General features: G+C 35.4%; 1 protein-coding gene across 1 annotated transcript in view; it reads right to left on the reverse strand.

Annotated features, from left to right (window-relative positions):
- Positions 1-251: 251 nt before the first annotated feature.
- Positions 252-19339, reverse strand: part of ZC2HC1A (zinc finger C2HC-type containing 1A) — a 33259-nt gene continuing 14171 nt past the window's right edge. Inside the window, exons 5-10 of the mRNA XM_080338542.1 lie at positions 17716-17864; positions 16627-16729; positions 15602-15710; positions 9025-9147; positions 3162-3263; positions 252-2465 (exon numbers count right to left, since the gene is read on the reverse strand). Coding sequence (XP_080194668.1) covers positions 2285-2465; positions 3162-3263; positions 9025-9147; positions 15602-15710; positions 16627-16729; positions 17716-17864 — 767 coding nt within the window. The 3' untranslated portion in view covers positions 252-2284. The remainder of the gene's footprint in view (positions 2466-3161; positions 3264-9024; positions 9148-15601; positions 15711-16626; positions 16730-17715; positions 17865-19339) is intronic.

Genomic DNA, 19339 nt, shown 5'->3' on the forward strand with positions numbered 1-19339 from the left:
ACTAGGAAACCTGCCACCTACAACTCAAAGGAGAAACAGTCACTGTTTTTTATACAGTTACGGTAATCCTCAAAATCCTGGAAGGTATTTATTTCCTTACTAAACTTTCTCTTTGTAGAAAGCATTTTCACTAAATGGTAAGCTGCATTTTTCCAGCAGAAACAAGAACTGGAAATTCATTGAGCCAGACAAAGGAATTGATTCCTCACTAACTCAAACCTATTCTGAACTTTGATCTTTGCTGATGAACATGCAGCTTGCAATAATTCAGTCTGCAGACCTCCATGACCCAAGCCCAGGGCAAATTTTCTAAAGCAGGCTTATCTATGCAAAGGACACAGGACTCCAGCTTTTCCAAATACAAATATGAATGTGCAAAAATATGGATCCTAGAACCTAAACCACCTAGAAGATAATTTGGCTAAGATTTGTCAGTTCTAACTATTGTTACCAGTCATCCATCCTATCATGCTCAGTAGCCACCTTACACAAAACATAATAAAACAAGACTATCCTGAATGAAGGATAATCTCTCAAAATCTCTTTGTATAGAAAGTGTCAGACAATTCAACATCATTGAACTAATTCTAAAACATCAATAGCTTGTGGCCTGCAACACGACCACATCAAGTCTCTTAAATCTCTCCACCCTCCAAGACTGGTACCTGCTTTGGAGATGCTTTTCTTCAATCACACTTTCTTCAAAATTGGCCCCCATTGATGGTGATCACAGGTTGTGAAAATGCAAACAATGATCATACTGCTATAATGAAACACTACATTATTTTTTGTATAAGCTAGAAAGAAATTATATAATTGATACTAATGGTGTTTGTGACCTGAAAGTAATCATTTCTGACAAAAAGACTGTATTTATTGTGGGAAAGGCACAATTAAGTTCTTTCAGATTGTTCTTTCAAGCATAAGATGGTGCCAGCACTTCAAGGCAAAACAAAACAAATTCACAAAACAAATTACTACATTCAAATACAAGTGATTTGGCTTGTGAATGGTTTTAATAGCCTGTGTAATTTATAAAAAAAAAAAACACAACAACTTCTTCCAGGGCCTGACCCTTCTTCTCAACAAATAAAAGTCTGTCACTAACTTTAAGAGACTGCTATTCAGAGCCCAAGAATGGACAAGATTGCAAAAAAAACATGTAAGGTATTAACACATAAACCTGTGGAGCACAGTTACTCCATTATGCACTCACATATGAGCTGTGCTATTTGCACAGGAATAAGAATAAAAAAAGTCACTATGTACACATCAAGTTCTACTGTCCTAATAACCTACATTTTAATGGGACTCTATTTTCTTTTGTATTGGATACATCAAGAAGGCTGTTTTCAAAAGAAGAGTTCAACATTTAGGTAGGATAAGCAGAGACTTTGCCTCTCCTTCAGGAAATGAGGGAGGAGAAAAAAGGAGCAGGACCTTTGGAAACCTTTGAAGACAAAAAGCATCAAAGTTGTAGATGCTAATCATAGTGGAGCACAGGAGGAAGACGACAAGTATTTCTGAACAAAAGGAACTTAATAAAAAGACGATACCATATTTGTCCTTACAAATACATACAAATATTAACATTCTCTTTGGAAAACAGAACATAGAAAGCCACAAAAAAAATTGTTTCATCTTACATGTGAATAAAGTTCTCAGGTAGTTTTTCCACTTAAATTCTTTAAATAAAAGCCTAGGATGTTACTAGAAAGTCCAATTGGGATATCACTGTTAAAGAGTTTAAAAGAATCCAGACTTTTTCACTTTTAACTAGGAATTTATAAGGAGTTGCTCATGTTGTTTTCACTTACAACACAGCATCTAAGTTACTGTCACATATGAAGGAAATGCTTTCACAGAGAAACTTTTGAAGCCCAAGTTCTTCATGGCTAGTTACACATGGCTAAGCATTATCCTACAGAGGTGATTTAAATAATCCTTTACCTAGCAGGATTTACAAGAAAAATTACATTAAACCACTTCTGCTACCTAAGTTACTTAACACATTTTTACCTTAATTTTATATATTTCTAACAGGGATTAAAGAGTATTTCCTTGAATGGCACAGTTTTAGGTACTTGCTATTTTTATATACAGTATATATATTTGTTTATAAATAACTTTGTAACCAGAAGATTGCACTCAGAAAATTACAATGCGATGTTTCAACACCTTTGCAGCATGAAGTCTAACTGGACGGAGTGCTCTAGCTTTCCATGCAGCAGTACATAGCAGATGCTTCTGATTTCTCTTTTTCTTTTTGCTTTCAAGAATATGTTCACACAACCATTCTTCGAATTCCACACTCACAGCAAAATTTCGCCCATTCCACTGGATACCTTGTTCCACATTCATGGCAGAACTTGGATAAATGTACAGCTGAATTTCCTTCACTGCTTTTTGAACTTCCTCCATTGAGTGCGTGGTCTCCACTGTCATACCCCATTTTACCGTCAGACCTGGACATTCCCAGATAAAGAACATTCTCTGTAATACAGCTTAGCGTAACTTGATGCAAGATTATTCTAATCTTTAAAGTGAATGACTGCTATTGTTACTGTCATTTTCATACTTACACTTCCTATTTATTTATTTATTATATACCTTATATCTCTACCCAGACTTCCCTACTTATCTCCAGATACCCCTCTTCCTTTCAAGAAAACAAAAAATGCTGAAATTTTAGGAGAAGCATCAAATATTTGATTCTCTAGTTAGATTAACTGTAGTGTTTGAAAACTTAAAACTTAGCTTGTTAAAACAAGAAAGACTAAAACAGCGATATGATTTTTATCCTACCCTTTTAAAGGGCAGACATCAGAAAATTTGTGTGCTTGGCATGCAAATTTAATGCCATTTCAACTGAACCACTCACTTCCCATTTGGAAGACCACTTCCTTATTTTTTCAACAGCTCCTAAGAGGTTTTCGACATTTCTAAGAATTTTTTGTGCACATCTGAGAGAGCTGATGACACAGGTGTTCCGTTAGATGCTAAATATGCAAAATATATTAAGTATCTTAAACACGCCAAATAAGATTGACCATGAATTATCTATTAACTGAAGAGAATATTTTCCCCTATTTCTTTAGTAATAAGTACTCCCTTTTAATAAAAGTATTATTGCTGATAAAATCCACAAAGTTAAACGCTACCTTGAGTCTGAATTGCTAGTTTTTCTTTTGTTTGTTAGAGCACCTGTGCTCATGGTTCTTGCCACACTAGGAGGGGTTGATGTCCGTGTTTTTGTTGTGCCTCTGAAAGAGAATAAACATCTGATAAATTATATACACACAAAAATAATATGCATTTACAAATGATATAAAAGAATTAGTTCATCAATCTACACACCAATTAATTGTATGAAAAATATCACTTAATTCCTACCCAGAGCACACAGAAAAGCTTTGCCATGAACTTGCATTTGGACTCTAACTTCAGTCTTATAATGACAAGCTAAACGGAACAGCGTTTCACTTGCTATCACACCAAAATACAGGTAGATTCTGCACTATTGGTTATTTAGTATGTTCTAATGTCTACCTTGACAGACTACAAGTCACTTCTCAGGACTGGCAGAACTTTCAGAGAAACAGAGAGCAGTTGACTGCAGGTCTTAGTTAAAAAAATGTAGAAAGGATGCCGTATTCTCAACACTGTGTAACGAATATGAAGTGAGTCACAAGACTTTTTGTTTTTGCTTCATAGCCACAGACTTTATTTAGGATGCATACTTCTCAGATAATCCTGTAGATACTCTTTCTTCAAAGCACAAATTTTGCAATTGCAAATATAAATAGAAGGAGTAACGGGAATCCATCCAACTGAGCATCAGGGCCTCATTTTTTTCTAGCCTGTAACTGTGTTCTTAAAGTTGGCTTCAGCTGTATGAGCACAAGCCTCACAGGTTTTACAAGAAGCCAGCAGGCAATGCATAGCACATCCTAAACAGACAAAACATCTCACTGCTTGCTTTGATGAGTAGATAAACATCAGATGCCCCTGAAAAACCTGAGTAGCACTAAAAACAAGAGATAGGAAGGGGCATCCTTTTGTAATCAGTGACCAAGGACAGAATTTTTTGTCATTGCTCAAAACAACTACCATTCACTGGGACGTCTTCTTTGGCAAGATTGCAGTGACTATGACATCTTGTATAAGACCAAGTTTTTCTGTTCTCATTCTTGAACACCAACACATAAATGGGACTGGCTCATGGTCATTATAAAAAAAAACCAAACTAAAACACTGAAACAAGACTCCATTTAAAAAAATTAGTCACCAAGAACCAAACCAGGAAAAGCTCAAAAGTAATTTCTTTTTTTCTTCCCTTCAAATGAACCTAACTGCTCCTTTCAGAATTATAAACAACTTGGTCTGGGTCTGGTTTTCAAAGTATATATAAGGAAATACATTTATTTCCAGTAACTTCAAATGCAACACCAACACAACTGAGGAAGAATGTAACAACACGCACATTTTAAACACGTTGCATTAAATATTTCTTCCTTCATGTTATGAGTGTTGGCCAAAGACGACTTTTTGGCTCCTTCCATCACTTAAAAACTTCAGTGGAAAAGTGATCAAATTCTTAAGCACAAAAGCGGAAGTCAGGAACTAAATTTTAATATTAAATCAAGTGTGGTCTATCTTGATTTCAGTAGAGCATTTGATGCAGTCTCCCTGAGCATCCTCACAGCTAAACTGAACAAGTGTGGTCTAGACAATCAGGTAGTGAGGTGGACTACAAACTGGTTGAAGGAAAGAAGCCAGAGAGTCATGGTCAATGGGGCAGAGTCTGGTTGGAGGCCTGTATCTAGTGGAGTCCCTCAAGGGTCGGTACTGGGACCGGTACTATTCCATATATTCATCACCTACCTGGAGGAGGGACTAGAGTGCACTGTCAGTAAGTTTGCTGATGACACCAAGCTGGGAGGAGTGGCTGACACGCCAGAAGGCTGTGCTGCCATCCAGCGAGACCTGGACAGGCTGGAGAGCTGGGTGGGGAAAAATTTAATTAAATATAACAAGGGAAAGTGTAGAGTATTGCATCTGGGCAGGAACAACCCCAGGTTCCAGTATAAGTTGGGGAACGACCTATTAGAGAGCAGGGTAGGGGAAAGGGACCTGGGGGTCCTGGTGGACAGCAGAATGATCATAAGCCAGCACTGTGCCCTTGTGGCCAGGAAGGCCAATGGCATCCTGGGGTGTATTAGAAGTGGGGTGGTCAGTAGGTCGAGAGAGGTTCTCCTTCCCCTCTACTCTGCCCTGGTGAGACCCCATCTGGAATATTGTGTCCAGTTCTGGGCCCCTCAGTTGAAGAAGGACAGGGAACTGCTGGAGAGAGTCCAGCGCAGGGCAACAAAGATGATTAAGGGAGGAAAGGCTGAGGAAGCTGGGGCTCTTAAGCTTGGAGGAGACTGAGGGGTGACCTCATTAACGTTTATAAATATGTAAAGGGTGAGTGTCATGAGGATGGAGCCAGGCTCTTCTCAGTGACTACCAGTGATAAAACAAGGGGTAATGGGTATAAACTGAACACAGGAGGTTCCATTTAAATTTGAGAAGAAACTTCTTCTCAGTGAGGGTGCCAGAGCACTGGAACAGGCTGCCCAGGGAGGCTGTGGAGTCTCCTACTCTGGAGACATTCAAAACCTGCCTGGACACCTTCCTGTGTAACCTCATCTAGCTGTTCCTGCTCTGGCAGGGGTATTGGACTAGATGATCTTTTGAGGTCCCTTCCAATCCCTAACATTCTGTGATTCTGTGTGAAATTATATCTATCTAAAGTATTCAAGTTTAACACAAATGGCTTCTACATGCAACAGGTAGAGTGGAACCACCAAAGATTCTGGCTCACTGAGCAGAACACCAGCCAGTATTTAGCAAGGAGAGTCTAATGATGGTTTTATTAATTAAAAAAAAAAAAAAAAGAAAAAAGAAAAAAGAAAAAAGTAGTAAGTTCTATCAGAATGGAAGCCTATTAAAAGTTATGTCAGTCTTTCAAAAGTTACAGAGGGCCAGGATAAAAGTTCTAAGTGTAACCTAAATTACATTGCTACAAGTATGCACAACAGTACAGATGCTAAATACTCTGTGTCGTTTCCCTCATCTCATTTTACATGGAAGAGAAACCTTTCTTTATAATTGAGTAAAATTCACTAGATCTCAATAGTGGAACGAATATACTCAACTGTTACTTGTTACGGAAGCTAGGAAAGCACATAAAAAAATTCAGCTGTAGACACAGAATTGGTATTGATCATAATGGATCGGGGATGATCAGACAATGATACAAAGAATGACTGTGCTTCAAATTCCTATTCAGACAACTCCAAGTTAAATTTAAAGTTTTTCAAAAGTATTACTCAGTTGTCTCTGGATTTTCAACTTGGAATCAACATATTACTTTTTCAAAACTAACAGCATTAATTTCTTTAAGTGAAGCCTCTTCAAGGTGTACACTGAATTAGCACTTTTGTTTTTAACATAATGCTAGGAATCCTAGATATCTGAAAGAAATTAATACGAATAACTGTCCACTATTCTTTCTTGTATTTCAGCTGTTCCATTCTCTAAAATATGTATAATATACCCTCATGCCACTAGGTAGTCTGAAAATTCACTTGATACTCTAATACTAGGTGTATACTAGAGAAGTTTCCCAGAAATCAGTGTCCTTAAACTATGATTCGTAAGTGGAGGGAGGGGAGGGCGGAATATTGAAAAGCCACACTGAAAGTACACTGTCCACGCTGTTTATTGAGGGATGCAGAGTCCCAGGAACAGATAAACATAATTCATTAAAGGTTTAATGGGACATCTTAATTCTGAAATGTTTAAACATAGTATTCTGCATAATTTCTATAGATTTTATTTTCCCAATTCATTTTCTAAATGTACAGAAAAAAAAAAAATTGTATTTAGACTAGAAACTTTAATATGAGTCTTATAATTAACTGCAATGATTTCTGCCATTTTGATGAGTAAATCAACAGAAGTAGCAGGCTGCCACTGCCTACAACTTAATTCATCCCAGATCTAGACACACAATTAGCATCAGGTTTCATGATGAGAAATCTTGAAATTGCATCCTTAAATTGTAATCTGATCTCTAGATACAGATGTCTTCCAACAAAGTCAGACATTCCTGATTATCTCCATTTTTGTCACCAGAGCTTTGTCTCTTCCAATCTGCCCAACCTCTGCCACTTCTATCTACTTGTCCAGATCTGTTGTTTCATCTGTTTGGTTGGATTTTTTGTTTTGTTTTTGCAAAATTATCTAAATCCCTAATCTAAGTTGTATCACATGAAGTATTAATGGAGCCTAATGGCAGATGAGCCTGTGTACCAAAGCCACCTTGAACTCTTAAAATACAGACATACCTTTAAAGATGTTTATTATCCATTCTCAGTTTCAAAAGAAAGAAGATAGAAGGGGACCTCCCTTCCTAAAACAGCTCATGTCATTTGTCTAGTTGAATTACAACTACTTGCAAAACTAGAAACTGAATGAGATTTGTAAAAGAAGCTTGCCTTTTTTTATTTATGCTTTCACAATGCGACTGGATTTTGTTATGAAATACTGAAATATCAAGCTTGCTTCCTAGACAGGGCATTTTATGATATTCTTGATAGCTGTCACTGTCACCAACAGCTCATAGTTCTATGCAAAATCATAAATAAGTTCCTTATCACTAACAGCATGCATGCCCAAGTCCAAAATCCTTTGCTGTGAACTGTAACCATCCACACTACTGCACTGAATTGAACAATGGCAAGTAGCTATTCACATCTGTCCAGTGCTGTTGGCATATAACCTATTGAATAACTTCCCGCAAAGAAGGCAGATTTATTCAAATGCCCACTGGGTCTGTGAATTAAGAACAATAATGATGTTATGAAGAGCAGAATAAGTGTCTATACTCTTAAAGAAGTTCTCTTGAGCAGAAAAATCGCTCCAGAGATAGGGGCTATTGTAAGCAAGTTTAGTAACTTATGAAGACAAATTTTCAACATCTTAGTAATGCATTATAAAATGAAAAACTGACCTAATTTTTGACAGTTCACAGGATTTATAGCTCTAACCAAGAATGTAAAGGAACAACAAAAAACATTTCTGTTTGTCTAAGAAAAGCTTCCCCCAGCCCCTCTTCATTTCTTTTGTTTCTTCAAATAGAAACCCAAGTTCAAACATTCTGGCCCTGCCTCAAAGGTACTTCAGTTTTGATTACAACACTAAAACAGCATCAAGAGATTTAGACACTTTTCTACTATTTTAAGTATTACATCCCATGTATGTGACACATAATTCGTTACTAATTTATCTTTCACAGTATTCTTTAAGGTATTGTTTACAAAGAATCAGCCCATTTGAATTTGGCATTTCCAAATTATATCAAAGGATTAAAAACAATATAGTGTCTATTCCCTTTTTAAAATATTGGAATGGCCTTTCTTCCCAACTTAGATCTTAAACTTAGTGAATATTCACAAGTCTTTCTATGAGATAAGTTTGACTTAATGCAAGAGTTTACCTCTCCTCACAAAGCCTGTCTTGCTTATAGTCTTGGACCACCCTGGCTGTCTTACAGAAGTAATAGACAACTATTTGACTTTAAGAGAACAAAATTACTTTGTTATAAAATATTTGTCTGTAAGGCAGATATTTGTGCAGCTATCAGGCTTAAATGCTTACGTCAGCTTTACATCATGCTAATTCAGTTTTATCTCAGGTTTACAACTATAGATGTTCATTACTCAGTCCATTATCAGTCAGTGACAGAAGAAATCAAGTCTGAGAAAAGCCTTCACCTTTCCTGTCCTCCTATGAAGTTGTTTACCTAGTATGAAACAGATACTTATACTAATTACATTACATACTCTTCTCCCACAGCATCTATATTGAAGACATACTGAGCAGTAGATGTCTGTCAGGGTTACACTTTTACTATTCCAATTCTTTAGAGTAACATTTCTGCAAAATAGATAAACCAAGCTGATTTGTAATACTTACTTCTTAATAGGCAACAACTCATTTGGTCTTTTGATGGTACTGCCTGTTTTTGTGTCAGTGTCATAAAACCTTTGCACATCTCTTCCAGTTCGCAGTGGTGGGCCTAACTTGTCCATCTTACTACTAAAATATATAAAGGGGTACTCATAAGGAGATTGCTAGATTTCTATTTAAGCTATTGCAAAAAAAAAAAAATAAAAAAAAATAAAATTAAATACTTATATTCTCAAAGTACAACCATTAACTTAAAAACTGTGCAAATTAGACTTCAATAGTCCAGGAAACAAAAGAGTACTTTAAAGAAGAGAGGATTTCATAGCCTTATATTTGGATTAGGTTTCCAGTTGCTTCTTTACTTTTTAAAATGCTGTTTTAAACAAAGCAAAAAGCTAACACCAGTTATCCTCACAATTTGCACAACAGAGTTGCATTTGGCTTTTTTTTCTTTTAGTAATAGCTCTTATAAGGTTAAGCTTATCACAACTAGAAAAGGGGGCTCATAATTACAAGTCATTTTCTAATACCTTAATAAAGTTACTATAACAGAGATGTAAAAATGAGCCCCCTTAACTTTAGAACTAGCAAGAGGAAATTTTTTCCTTTTTCACTTCTGTTTGTTTGTAAAGGCTGAACATTGTGCCCAAAGAGAATAATATGCCTTCCATTTTATTTTCTCTTATGGAGATGAGCAAAGAACAGAGGAAAGCCTGAAAGAAAAACAACTTTGTTTTCATATGAAAAAAACCCTTTCATAATAGGTAGAACTATACATACAGGCAATAATTCAATATTTTTTTTTACTATTATGGATAACATTTACAAACCAAAAAGAATAAACTATAAATAAAATTTTAAAAACATTAATTAAATAAAAATTAAATAAAACAAACCACCACCCCCCCCATACAGCATCATAAGAATATCTTTAGCTTTTGAGAAACTACAACTTATATTAGAAAAATTAGGTCTTCAAGCAAAGTTCTGTATTTTTATCATCTAAAACCATACTGTAAAACGTGCAAAAAAGCCCATTATATCTCCAGTCCTACATTAACAATGCAATAGAAATTTCTTCTTATTCTCAAAAAAGCCTAGTAACTTAAGCCTTATCTGGGAAATGATGACACAGTATTTTTATTGATCTTTCTGAAATTAAAGAACTATGAAGAAACAAACCAAGCAAGATTGATTGAAATGGCTGGGTAAGCAAAGCTTAGCTCTTCTGTAAGCTTCTCACCCCTAAAGGGATGTCATAAGGTAAAACAAACAAACAAAACCAACAAAACACAACCTCACAAAGAGAGAAATAATTTCTTAAAATTACTATGCAACTTTCTGATTCTTGTCATATAGCCTTAATAAATTACAATGCAAGAAAAATTACTAAACAGCTAATTGCTGTCAAGGAAGAGTGTTATTTTCAACATAGCTTTTAATATATATAAAAAAAGGCTCTTGTGTACCTCCAACACCCATATCATACAACTTTTCATACTCTTTCTTCAATAAATTCATATTAAAAGCCACAGAACCCATATGTTTGCAACTTAATTTGTTTTTTGGGAAGCTTCTGATGTGAACCTTGCAATCCACATTACATCTGTGAAGCATCAGAGGAAATCTCTCTATGAGGAAGAACAATTCAACAGTACTAAATTATATTCATTCATTATCAAGTCAGCAGGGAACACAGAGATTTTAGTCTTGACAATTCAGTCCCAAATAACGCAGGGTATAATATAAGCTCCCCTAGAGTTGTTCTTCCCATTCTGCCTCCCAAACAGATGTTATAATTCAAACTAATTAAGTCGGGAAATGCTTAATCAACTCGTGTTTGACCAAATACATACTCTTTAAATATTTCCCAAGGACTGAGAAGGAAGACTGATGGTTTTCATGCAGCAAGCCACATACTCCAACCTATCATGATTTTCTTAGCTTTTTCCTAAACCTTTAACAATTTGTCAACATAATCTCTGAACTCCAGGTACCTGCAGCGTAGAATTCAGATGACAATAACCTAGAAACAGTCACAATACTGCCAAATAAACAACTACAGTATTCTTCCACACTTAAATATAAACAAACAAAACCCACACAAACAAACAAACAAAACAAAACCAAAACTCAAAGCTGACAGCACTTTCATGTACTAATGAAAAAAGCACAATCATAAAAATCTTCTGAAATGAAAAGACCACCAAGACAATTTCTTATTTACCTTGATTTCATTGAACAAAGCTATTTAAGTTATAGTCTTAATGAAAGAAACAAACCATTTAAAAAATATAAAGTCTTTAAATGCTACACATGCTGTATGGCAAATATATATGTAACCAGTATCAGTAAATTTTAGGTTAAGTGTGCAACTCACATTTCATTACAGCTGTAAGACAGTACTGGATCTGTCACTAATAGACATGACTCCCAGAAGGCATAACTTTGATCAGCTTAACATTAAATAGTATGTTTTATCTCCAAAATAAAATAAAAATGACAAAGTAATTTCTAAAGGTTCATTTTCTATACTGAAAACCACATAACTATCTAAGTCCCAGTAAAAACAAACAAACAAAAACCAAAAAAAACAAAAACAACAAACAACAACCATACTGGTCATAAATGAAATGTACATAGACAGTTTGTACATGCAGAAGATCTCTGGCTGGCCACAAATAGCAGTGTCAAGTTCTGCTATGCGAAACAGTTTGCATGCAAGGGTGGAGTTAGCCCATTTGTGTAGGCTTAGGATAGGAAGAATACACCCCTTTTTCTTCTCCTGAAGATCTGATTACTTCTGACAGCATCCTAGAAGTGCCCTACCCCTCAAGAAACGTAAGATAGTGCTGGTCTCTTACAAAATATGTATGAAACTCAGGATCTTAACATGATTCACTATCAAAATACAAGACTAACTACAATCTCTGCAGCATTGGTTTTACTTTTCCCAATTCTTCAACATCAGATAGATGAAATGAATGAAGTTTTTCCTACTGACTACAGTACAGAGTCACATTCTACTCTTTCCCTCTCACTTGCTTCTCTAGAACTCAGAAATGATGCCATTATGCTACACTTCCATTAATACTTATAACTGCCTGTGCTCTTACACTGTCCAGGCAGAATAAGAAAACTCTCACAGCAGAGCTCAGTTGACACATCTTGATCTACATGTACAAAGCAAGCCTCACTAACACTGACCCAGCTTTTGTTGATGATACTGTTGTGTGCTCTCTCAGTACTCCTGTACTTGGAGAGCAGAAAAGAAGAATTCAGATTAAAAAAAAAAAAGTATATAAAAAATGAATTAAAATAAGGGAGTTCATAAAATTTGTTTGCAAATAATAAATAAAATAATAATTAAATAATAATAAATAAAATAATAATAAATAAAATAATAAATAAAATAATAAATAAAATTAAAAAATACTGTGATATTGAAGTTGCACTTCATATCAAATGAAGTTCTAGAATCTTTCCTTTACAGAACTGAACACCTTAGAGACCCAGTTCATTTTTAGCCTTCATGTTTAACACAAACACATGAAACAGCTTCATGTGTCGCTCAGAAGTTTCACGGAGCAGTTCAACAGCGCCACCTAAAGAGCAAGAGGGAAACCGCACGCTTGTATATTTTAATCACTGGCTGTTACATTAGCCAGCAGATGGCTGTTTCTTACCACTTTGCATATTCGCCACAGAGAACAAGTAGCATGATTCTACAGAAAGTAACAGTGTCTGATTCAATTTTTTCCTTCCAATATCCATATAATTCATCCTCGATATTGCACAATACAATTGTAATCCTACTATTAAGCCTCGCTACCTCTCTACCAAACCTGGAGTTAAAAAAAAATCTAGGCAAAAATATGTAAAAAAAAACAACCCAAAAAACCAACCAACCTAACAAAAAACCACAGTTTGCGTTAGGGCAAACTGCAGGAGCTTGTTTCTTACAGCAACAACTGGAACTTAGCCTGGTCAAAAAAGTGTGTATGCTCTTAAAGACCTGCCAAAAATAATAATTAAAAAAAAAAATCACGAGATCTCTTAACATTCCATTTGAAAGACTGGCCTTAAAACCATACATGTGCAACACTGTGCTTAGTAAATCAGTCCACTAACAACTCAGAAGGAAGAACATGACATCATCAGCTCTGCCTGACTTTGGTACAACAGAATCCCAGATCTCATGCTATGACTTGTCATGTTACTGGTTAAATTGTAAATGTAGCAAAAGAAATACCTCATTTATAAAAAAAACCCTTTTATTATGATGAAAACTTCAAAATTGCTTTTATAAAATAAAAATATAAAATATTTATAAAATAATTCTAGCTGAAATTCACTACAGCCCAAACTATAAGATGTTTTAATGTTTAAAATCTGTGTCACTACAATATTAGCTATTCTTACTTAGGATGTTGACTGTTAGTGTCCCAGTCCCTGCTCTGATGTAATTTTGTAGGTATTTCAATAGAACCCTAAGTATTTTTCCCTTATAACCCAATACTATGGCTGAGATTATTAAGGTCAAAATTGTCACAAGTGGCCAATATGGGGCGTTTAACACTTCTGTGTTGTAACTGCTCCTACACCTCTTTCCTTCTAACTTAAATTCCAACTAGCTTGTTCTCAGAAGTGAATGCAACATAGTCAAAAGTAAAAGGAAGAATTGCTCAGTCTCAGGTAGAATGCTTAAGAAAGAGACACATTTAACAGTGAGAAGACTAGTTAGTAATGGCCAGTAAGAAATCATAAGGACTGGTTGGCAAAGACAAGAAGAGAACACAAGCTTTTCAGAACAGAGAAGTGTGGACTGCAGGCAGAAACACTCACATCCATACACTGGAAATCGTGTAAGCAATTCAGGATGTTATAAGCCAAGCTAACATTCACTGCCTCTCAGCAGAGATAATTATCTGAGAGCTATGCCAACTGGAAGTCATCTATTTGCAGTTAATGGCATGTGTGAACAGAGAGAACCTGTGCAAACATCTCTCCACATATTAACTGCTGTTTGGCTTGGTCACGTCGCAATTCTTCCTCCAAGCTTCAGAAGAGGAAATGGAAGACTACAGAATACAAAGTAGTAAATTCAGCGAGCAACTGACTAGTAAAATTAATATAGCTTCCTTGTTAGGAAGTGAAGACCAAATCTGTACCTACCCACAAATCAATACAGACTGCAATTAGAAACCCTATCAACAGGAAAAAACCTTTCCAGGCAGCTGGGATTCACCACTGGGGTCAGACACATGCCTTCAAATTATCCCAGCGTTTTTTACTATGATTTGCAGACCTATTTGTTTGCCACTCATCAGTAGGTGTCAATTCAACTTCTGAAAATGGAAAAATGGGATATAAAAATCAGTGAGTAACAGAGGCTGGGATTTTATGATAGTCAAAGCATAGATGCCTACAAACAGTAGTGAAGCTGAACTGTAGGCCAAAGACACTGGAGGGCTGAGGGGAGGGAAACAATAAAAAGAAAAAGAATTCTGACAACCTCATGGGCTTTACTTCCAGTAAGTGTCTGAAAGACTTAGTATGAGTGGGCAGAACATGGAGTGATAGAACTACATCCTCACGCTACATGGTGTTACGAGGGAGGTGTGACAGAGCTTGTGCATAACTTGTAAGACTTAAGAGAGATAAACTAAAAATCACTAGTTATGTGTAATTAATAAAGCTGTTCATCCCCATTAGTTCTTTCAGAATGTCCTTTTTCTTTCTCACAAGGTTAAGCCATTGTTTTTCTCCACCTTATACAACTTTCACCAATCTGATACACATTTTTATAAGTCTCCTTCAATCACCCATATTAAAACTGCAATCACTTTGTTGCATTTTTTGTTTTCTCCCAGCACTCCTTGGTGCTCCTCAGTCTTCTGTAAAATTGCGCTACTTTACTTCGATCCCTTCCATATATTTATTTGAGACAGTGTATACTGAGTACCCCTCCCAGCGAAATATCACTAACATCCTTGATTGCACCAGCACTTTCACTGAACTCCAGTAAACTACATCTACAACTTCTTGTTGCTGTTGTAGAGTACTGGTTTCCATTGCCTTATTTGAGCTCATTTATTTCTTGCCTCTTGAGTATTCTAAGACAGGAAAGGGAAGAGGCAAAGTATCCACGCTTTTGCGCTACGAGGGAAGATCCTGTCAAAACTGGCTTGTGGCAGAGACCTCTTTATTTAATTTCCACAAATTGAAGGAAATTATGCTTCATGTTTCCTCCTTTTTTAAGTCTCTTCACTTTTACAAAGAAAAAAAATTATAGCTCCAACCACTTCTGCATATTCGATAACTTTTTCATCTACTTTATATCTATTTTTATCACTTGCTCTCCTTTGGCATTCTTTTAAGATTAGAAAATAAATCTTTGCCTACTTAAATGTTCCTTAAACATTAATTGTGTTTATAAAGAAAGGATAAATTCAAAAACACTGCACTTCTGAAGCTCTCAGGACAAAAGAAATGCAAGTGAAATAGACCAGAGAGACTTCTAGAACTAGCACAACTAAAATATGAAATAAAGCATAAACAACAACACTAAATGGAAACTTACCCTGCTTGTGGGCTCGCTGGTCCCAATGAGTTTTTGTGAGCTGGGGATAATGTCTGAATTTTGCTCCCACTGGATCCAGATGAAGATAGTGCTTTATTTGAAGAGGCACCTTGCAGTTGAAAGCAAGCATGGAAATAAAAGAAAATGTAAAATTTTGCTGCTGGAAAGATACAATTATTATTTAGTTTTAAATTGTAAATTCAAAACAAGAGTTTTAGAAATATCAAGATAAGAACAAGTTTCAAGATACTAGGAAAAAGCAAATAGGTTTCTGGAAATTTACAGAAGATATCCAATGGAAACATAATGTTCTATTCCAATAAAAAAACATTGGGGCTCAATTACTTTCCTTAAAAAAGCAAAAGGAAAGAAGTCTGGAATGTCCAAGTATGTACAAACAGAGCATGTTTGATATCTGATGATATCTGAAATCAGAATAAGACCAGTGTTTGCATAGTTACAATATACATGGCTTGACTATGTATTTTCACCAATTCACATCATATTCAGCATACAAATTAGTTACAAAACTAAGCAACAGAAAAAACTCCATCGAGAGAAGAATATTAGCTACAATTATGCATTACTACACACAGTGATTTTGCATGTTTAATTCAGAAGAAAACCTAATTTGACCCAATATATAAAACAGAAAAGAATCCTATGTGCTCAAGAGTCTTGATGGAAATATGGCAATCAGTGTCCCTTTCAACTTTAAATGAATTTTTACAAACTACTATATCAATTTCAACAATAAATTATATAGCCGTTATATATTTAAGTTAAAAAAAAAAAAAACAGATCACAAAGACATCGATTAAAAAAATTGTATTATGAAAAATAGACACCATCTTATCCACTTGTGTAACACTGAACTCCTATGAATTTTTCTACTTCAACAGTTTAAATCACTGGGCAATGCTGTAGAAATCCTTCCAGCTATTAAAATTACACTGCTTTTACTACATAATTTGAGAACTAATATTTAGAAAGGAAATGGAGAATTAATAACATTCATTTCATACCTACAACCGTTTTGCTAACACCACTTGGCTGTGGTAAGCGTGATGATGATGACGGTGGCATTGATCCTACAGAAGGCATCTTCTTAACTGCAGCAGGTTTGCACTGTAACAAAATACAACCTAGAAATTTAAGCAATTAAATCAAACTATCTATATAACAAGACAGGTAGTTGTCTCAGGTACTGCGAGAAAACAACTGTGATTACCTACTTAGGTAAACTGTTTCTGGTACAGGATCATGCGAATGGCTTCTGCTACTCTGCTTTCTCATACATACAGATGATACTAGGTAAGACGGATTATTTAACTGGTTTTGTTTTTTCATTTAACTCTATGTCTTTGTTTATTTTCCCCTCTCTACAGCTTTGTTCATAGTTTTCCATAGCGAACTCACAGGATTAACATTATCACCTCATTACTAGTTAATTTTAAAAAGAATACTCAAGGACAGGATCATTTTTGTCTTTCAGATCCTCTCACCTGTGTGCTCTGAACGAGTCCCAGCACTGATTCGGAATATAGTGCAAGAATCACTAAGTAACTGCTTCTTGCTATTTGACTCTTCACAGCTTCCATAAAAAAAGAACATTACCACTAAATGGAAAACACACATATGCTTTAATCCTTCATTTGTTCTCATCATAACTACTGTACCTCTTACCTTAATAGGCCTGAAATCCTCTAAGCCTGTAATTAGCCAAAATATTTCTGACATCCGTTCTGTAGTTATCTACCTTTGTTTGTCCACTTAAGGAACAGTCTTGAATTGGATTCAGAACACTTGCACAACAGAAGTTCAACTTTCTTTAAAAACACTGCATATCTACTTCCTGCTGCTACCCCTACATGGCATTTTCACAAATCTCTGAATTACACTTACGACTGATTTTGGCTTTGCATCTGCTGCCATCTGATCTACGGATCTCTGCAACTCTCATAAGAAAGCAAAAGCCTCTTCCATGTTTAGTGTCTAATTTCAGTTTAGCACAAGTAATAAAAGTACAGAATAAAATAGCTAATTCCATTTAAGAGCAACATACTATTTAACAAGCTTGATTTGCAAGTTAGAAGAAAAATATTGTAGTTCACCTGTGTTCGAGTAGGAAGCTTCCCTTTGGTATCAGCTGCCAATTTTCCCTTATTAGTAATACGTGCTGCTTGTTCCTTACAGAAATTGATGTGTCTGTCAGCTGCATTTTCATTAAACCTCCTCTGACAATATGGACACTGAATGTAATCTTAAAAACATAAAAATCTAGCATTAATAACATGTTTCAAAAAAATAGTGTTTTAAAGTCTTCTAAGATCAACCCCACCCCCAGAGAAAATGAAGGCCTCTTAAATCTGAAAACGAAATACTCATTACTGGGGAACAGAATATTGTCCACGTGTAGCAAAAAAGATGTTTCTTGTTTGATGGATAAGAATGAGAAGGAAAGAGAAAAATGAGAGAAAGTTGAGGAAGAGAAAAAACCTAAGAAAAATCAGAAACACTTTGAGAGATGCTATTCAGCAGAGGAGGTAGCCAAAGAGGTATATGGATATAGCAAGTATATCAGCTGGAAGGAAGTTGAGAACAGAAGAGGCTAAAAAAAAAAACAATAATAAAAAAAAAATAAATTCAAAAACATAGTTCAGTTTGTTCAGAATAAGAAAAAGCATTAAAACATTTCCCATACAAATAGCAAAAAACAACAAAAATCTGTTTCCTCTGGCAATTTTGAAAGAAATGAGACATACTAACTGCAATATTGGAAACGAATATTAAAAAAAAAAAAAAATAAATCTGGAATTTAACAAAAAAAAAATCAGAGGAAATCCAGCCAAAATTAGGAGATATCTATAGAGACATGCAAAACAGGGTAATTGATGGATGTATGTTTTTTCAAGATTAATTTAGTCACATTACAAACAGTACTACTTGCAGGAAATATAAATTAGGGGAAAACAACCAAACAAAAAAAACCAACCACACAAAAAACCCCCAGAAAGGCTATGTAAATGTTTAAAACACTAAAAGACCCCACATCTGTATGCTGGAAATAAACTCCTTAAAATATACTGCCCTTGGAAAGCAAAATGTTTGGACTGCAATTTCAGATAGACGTTTTAGTGTCTAGAGATATCAATGTTGAATTCCCCAGATTATAGCATTCAAAACCATACAAACATCAATTTCAGAAGAACTAGAGACTGGCAAGGCAGGTTAAATTAGTATGATCCTAGGTGTTTTTAGACATGTATTGAAGAAACCAGTGAGATATTCAACAGTCACCGCCTCCGAGATTACAGTTAAATATTATACAATTTAAAATAAGAATTGTATTACGTGTTACTACTCCAAATGCAGCAGATCTGGCTTAAGTAGTTATCCCTTTAGATTAACAAACTATTTTGAGAAAGTCAAATGATGTAGTGGCCACCAAGCCATGAACTGTGACCCAAGAAGTGTGAGCAAAGGACACAGGAAGAACACAGAAATCCTTCAGAGAAGGGACAGCCTGGGAATCTCATGTGATAACAACAGATTTTTATTTATTTATTTTATATAAACTCTACTACTGTCAGAATACTCAAACACAAACTATACCTTAAGAGAGAGAAATTTAAAAGAACCGTAGTATCTATACGGTCAAACCAAGACAGGCTCAAAGTTTTATTAAAAAAAATAAACAAAGCTAAACAGATCAATAAAGCAGCTATGGAACCCCCT

The sequence above is a fragment of the Nesoenas mayeri genome, assembly GCF_963082525.1.
Source record: "Nesoenas mayeri genome assembly, chromosome: 2".
NCBI lineage: Eukaryota > Metazoa > Chordata > Aves > Columbiformes > Columbidae > Nesoenas > Nesoenas mayeri.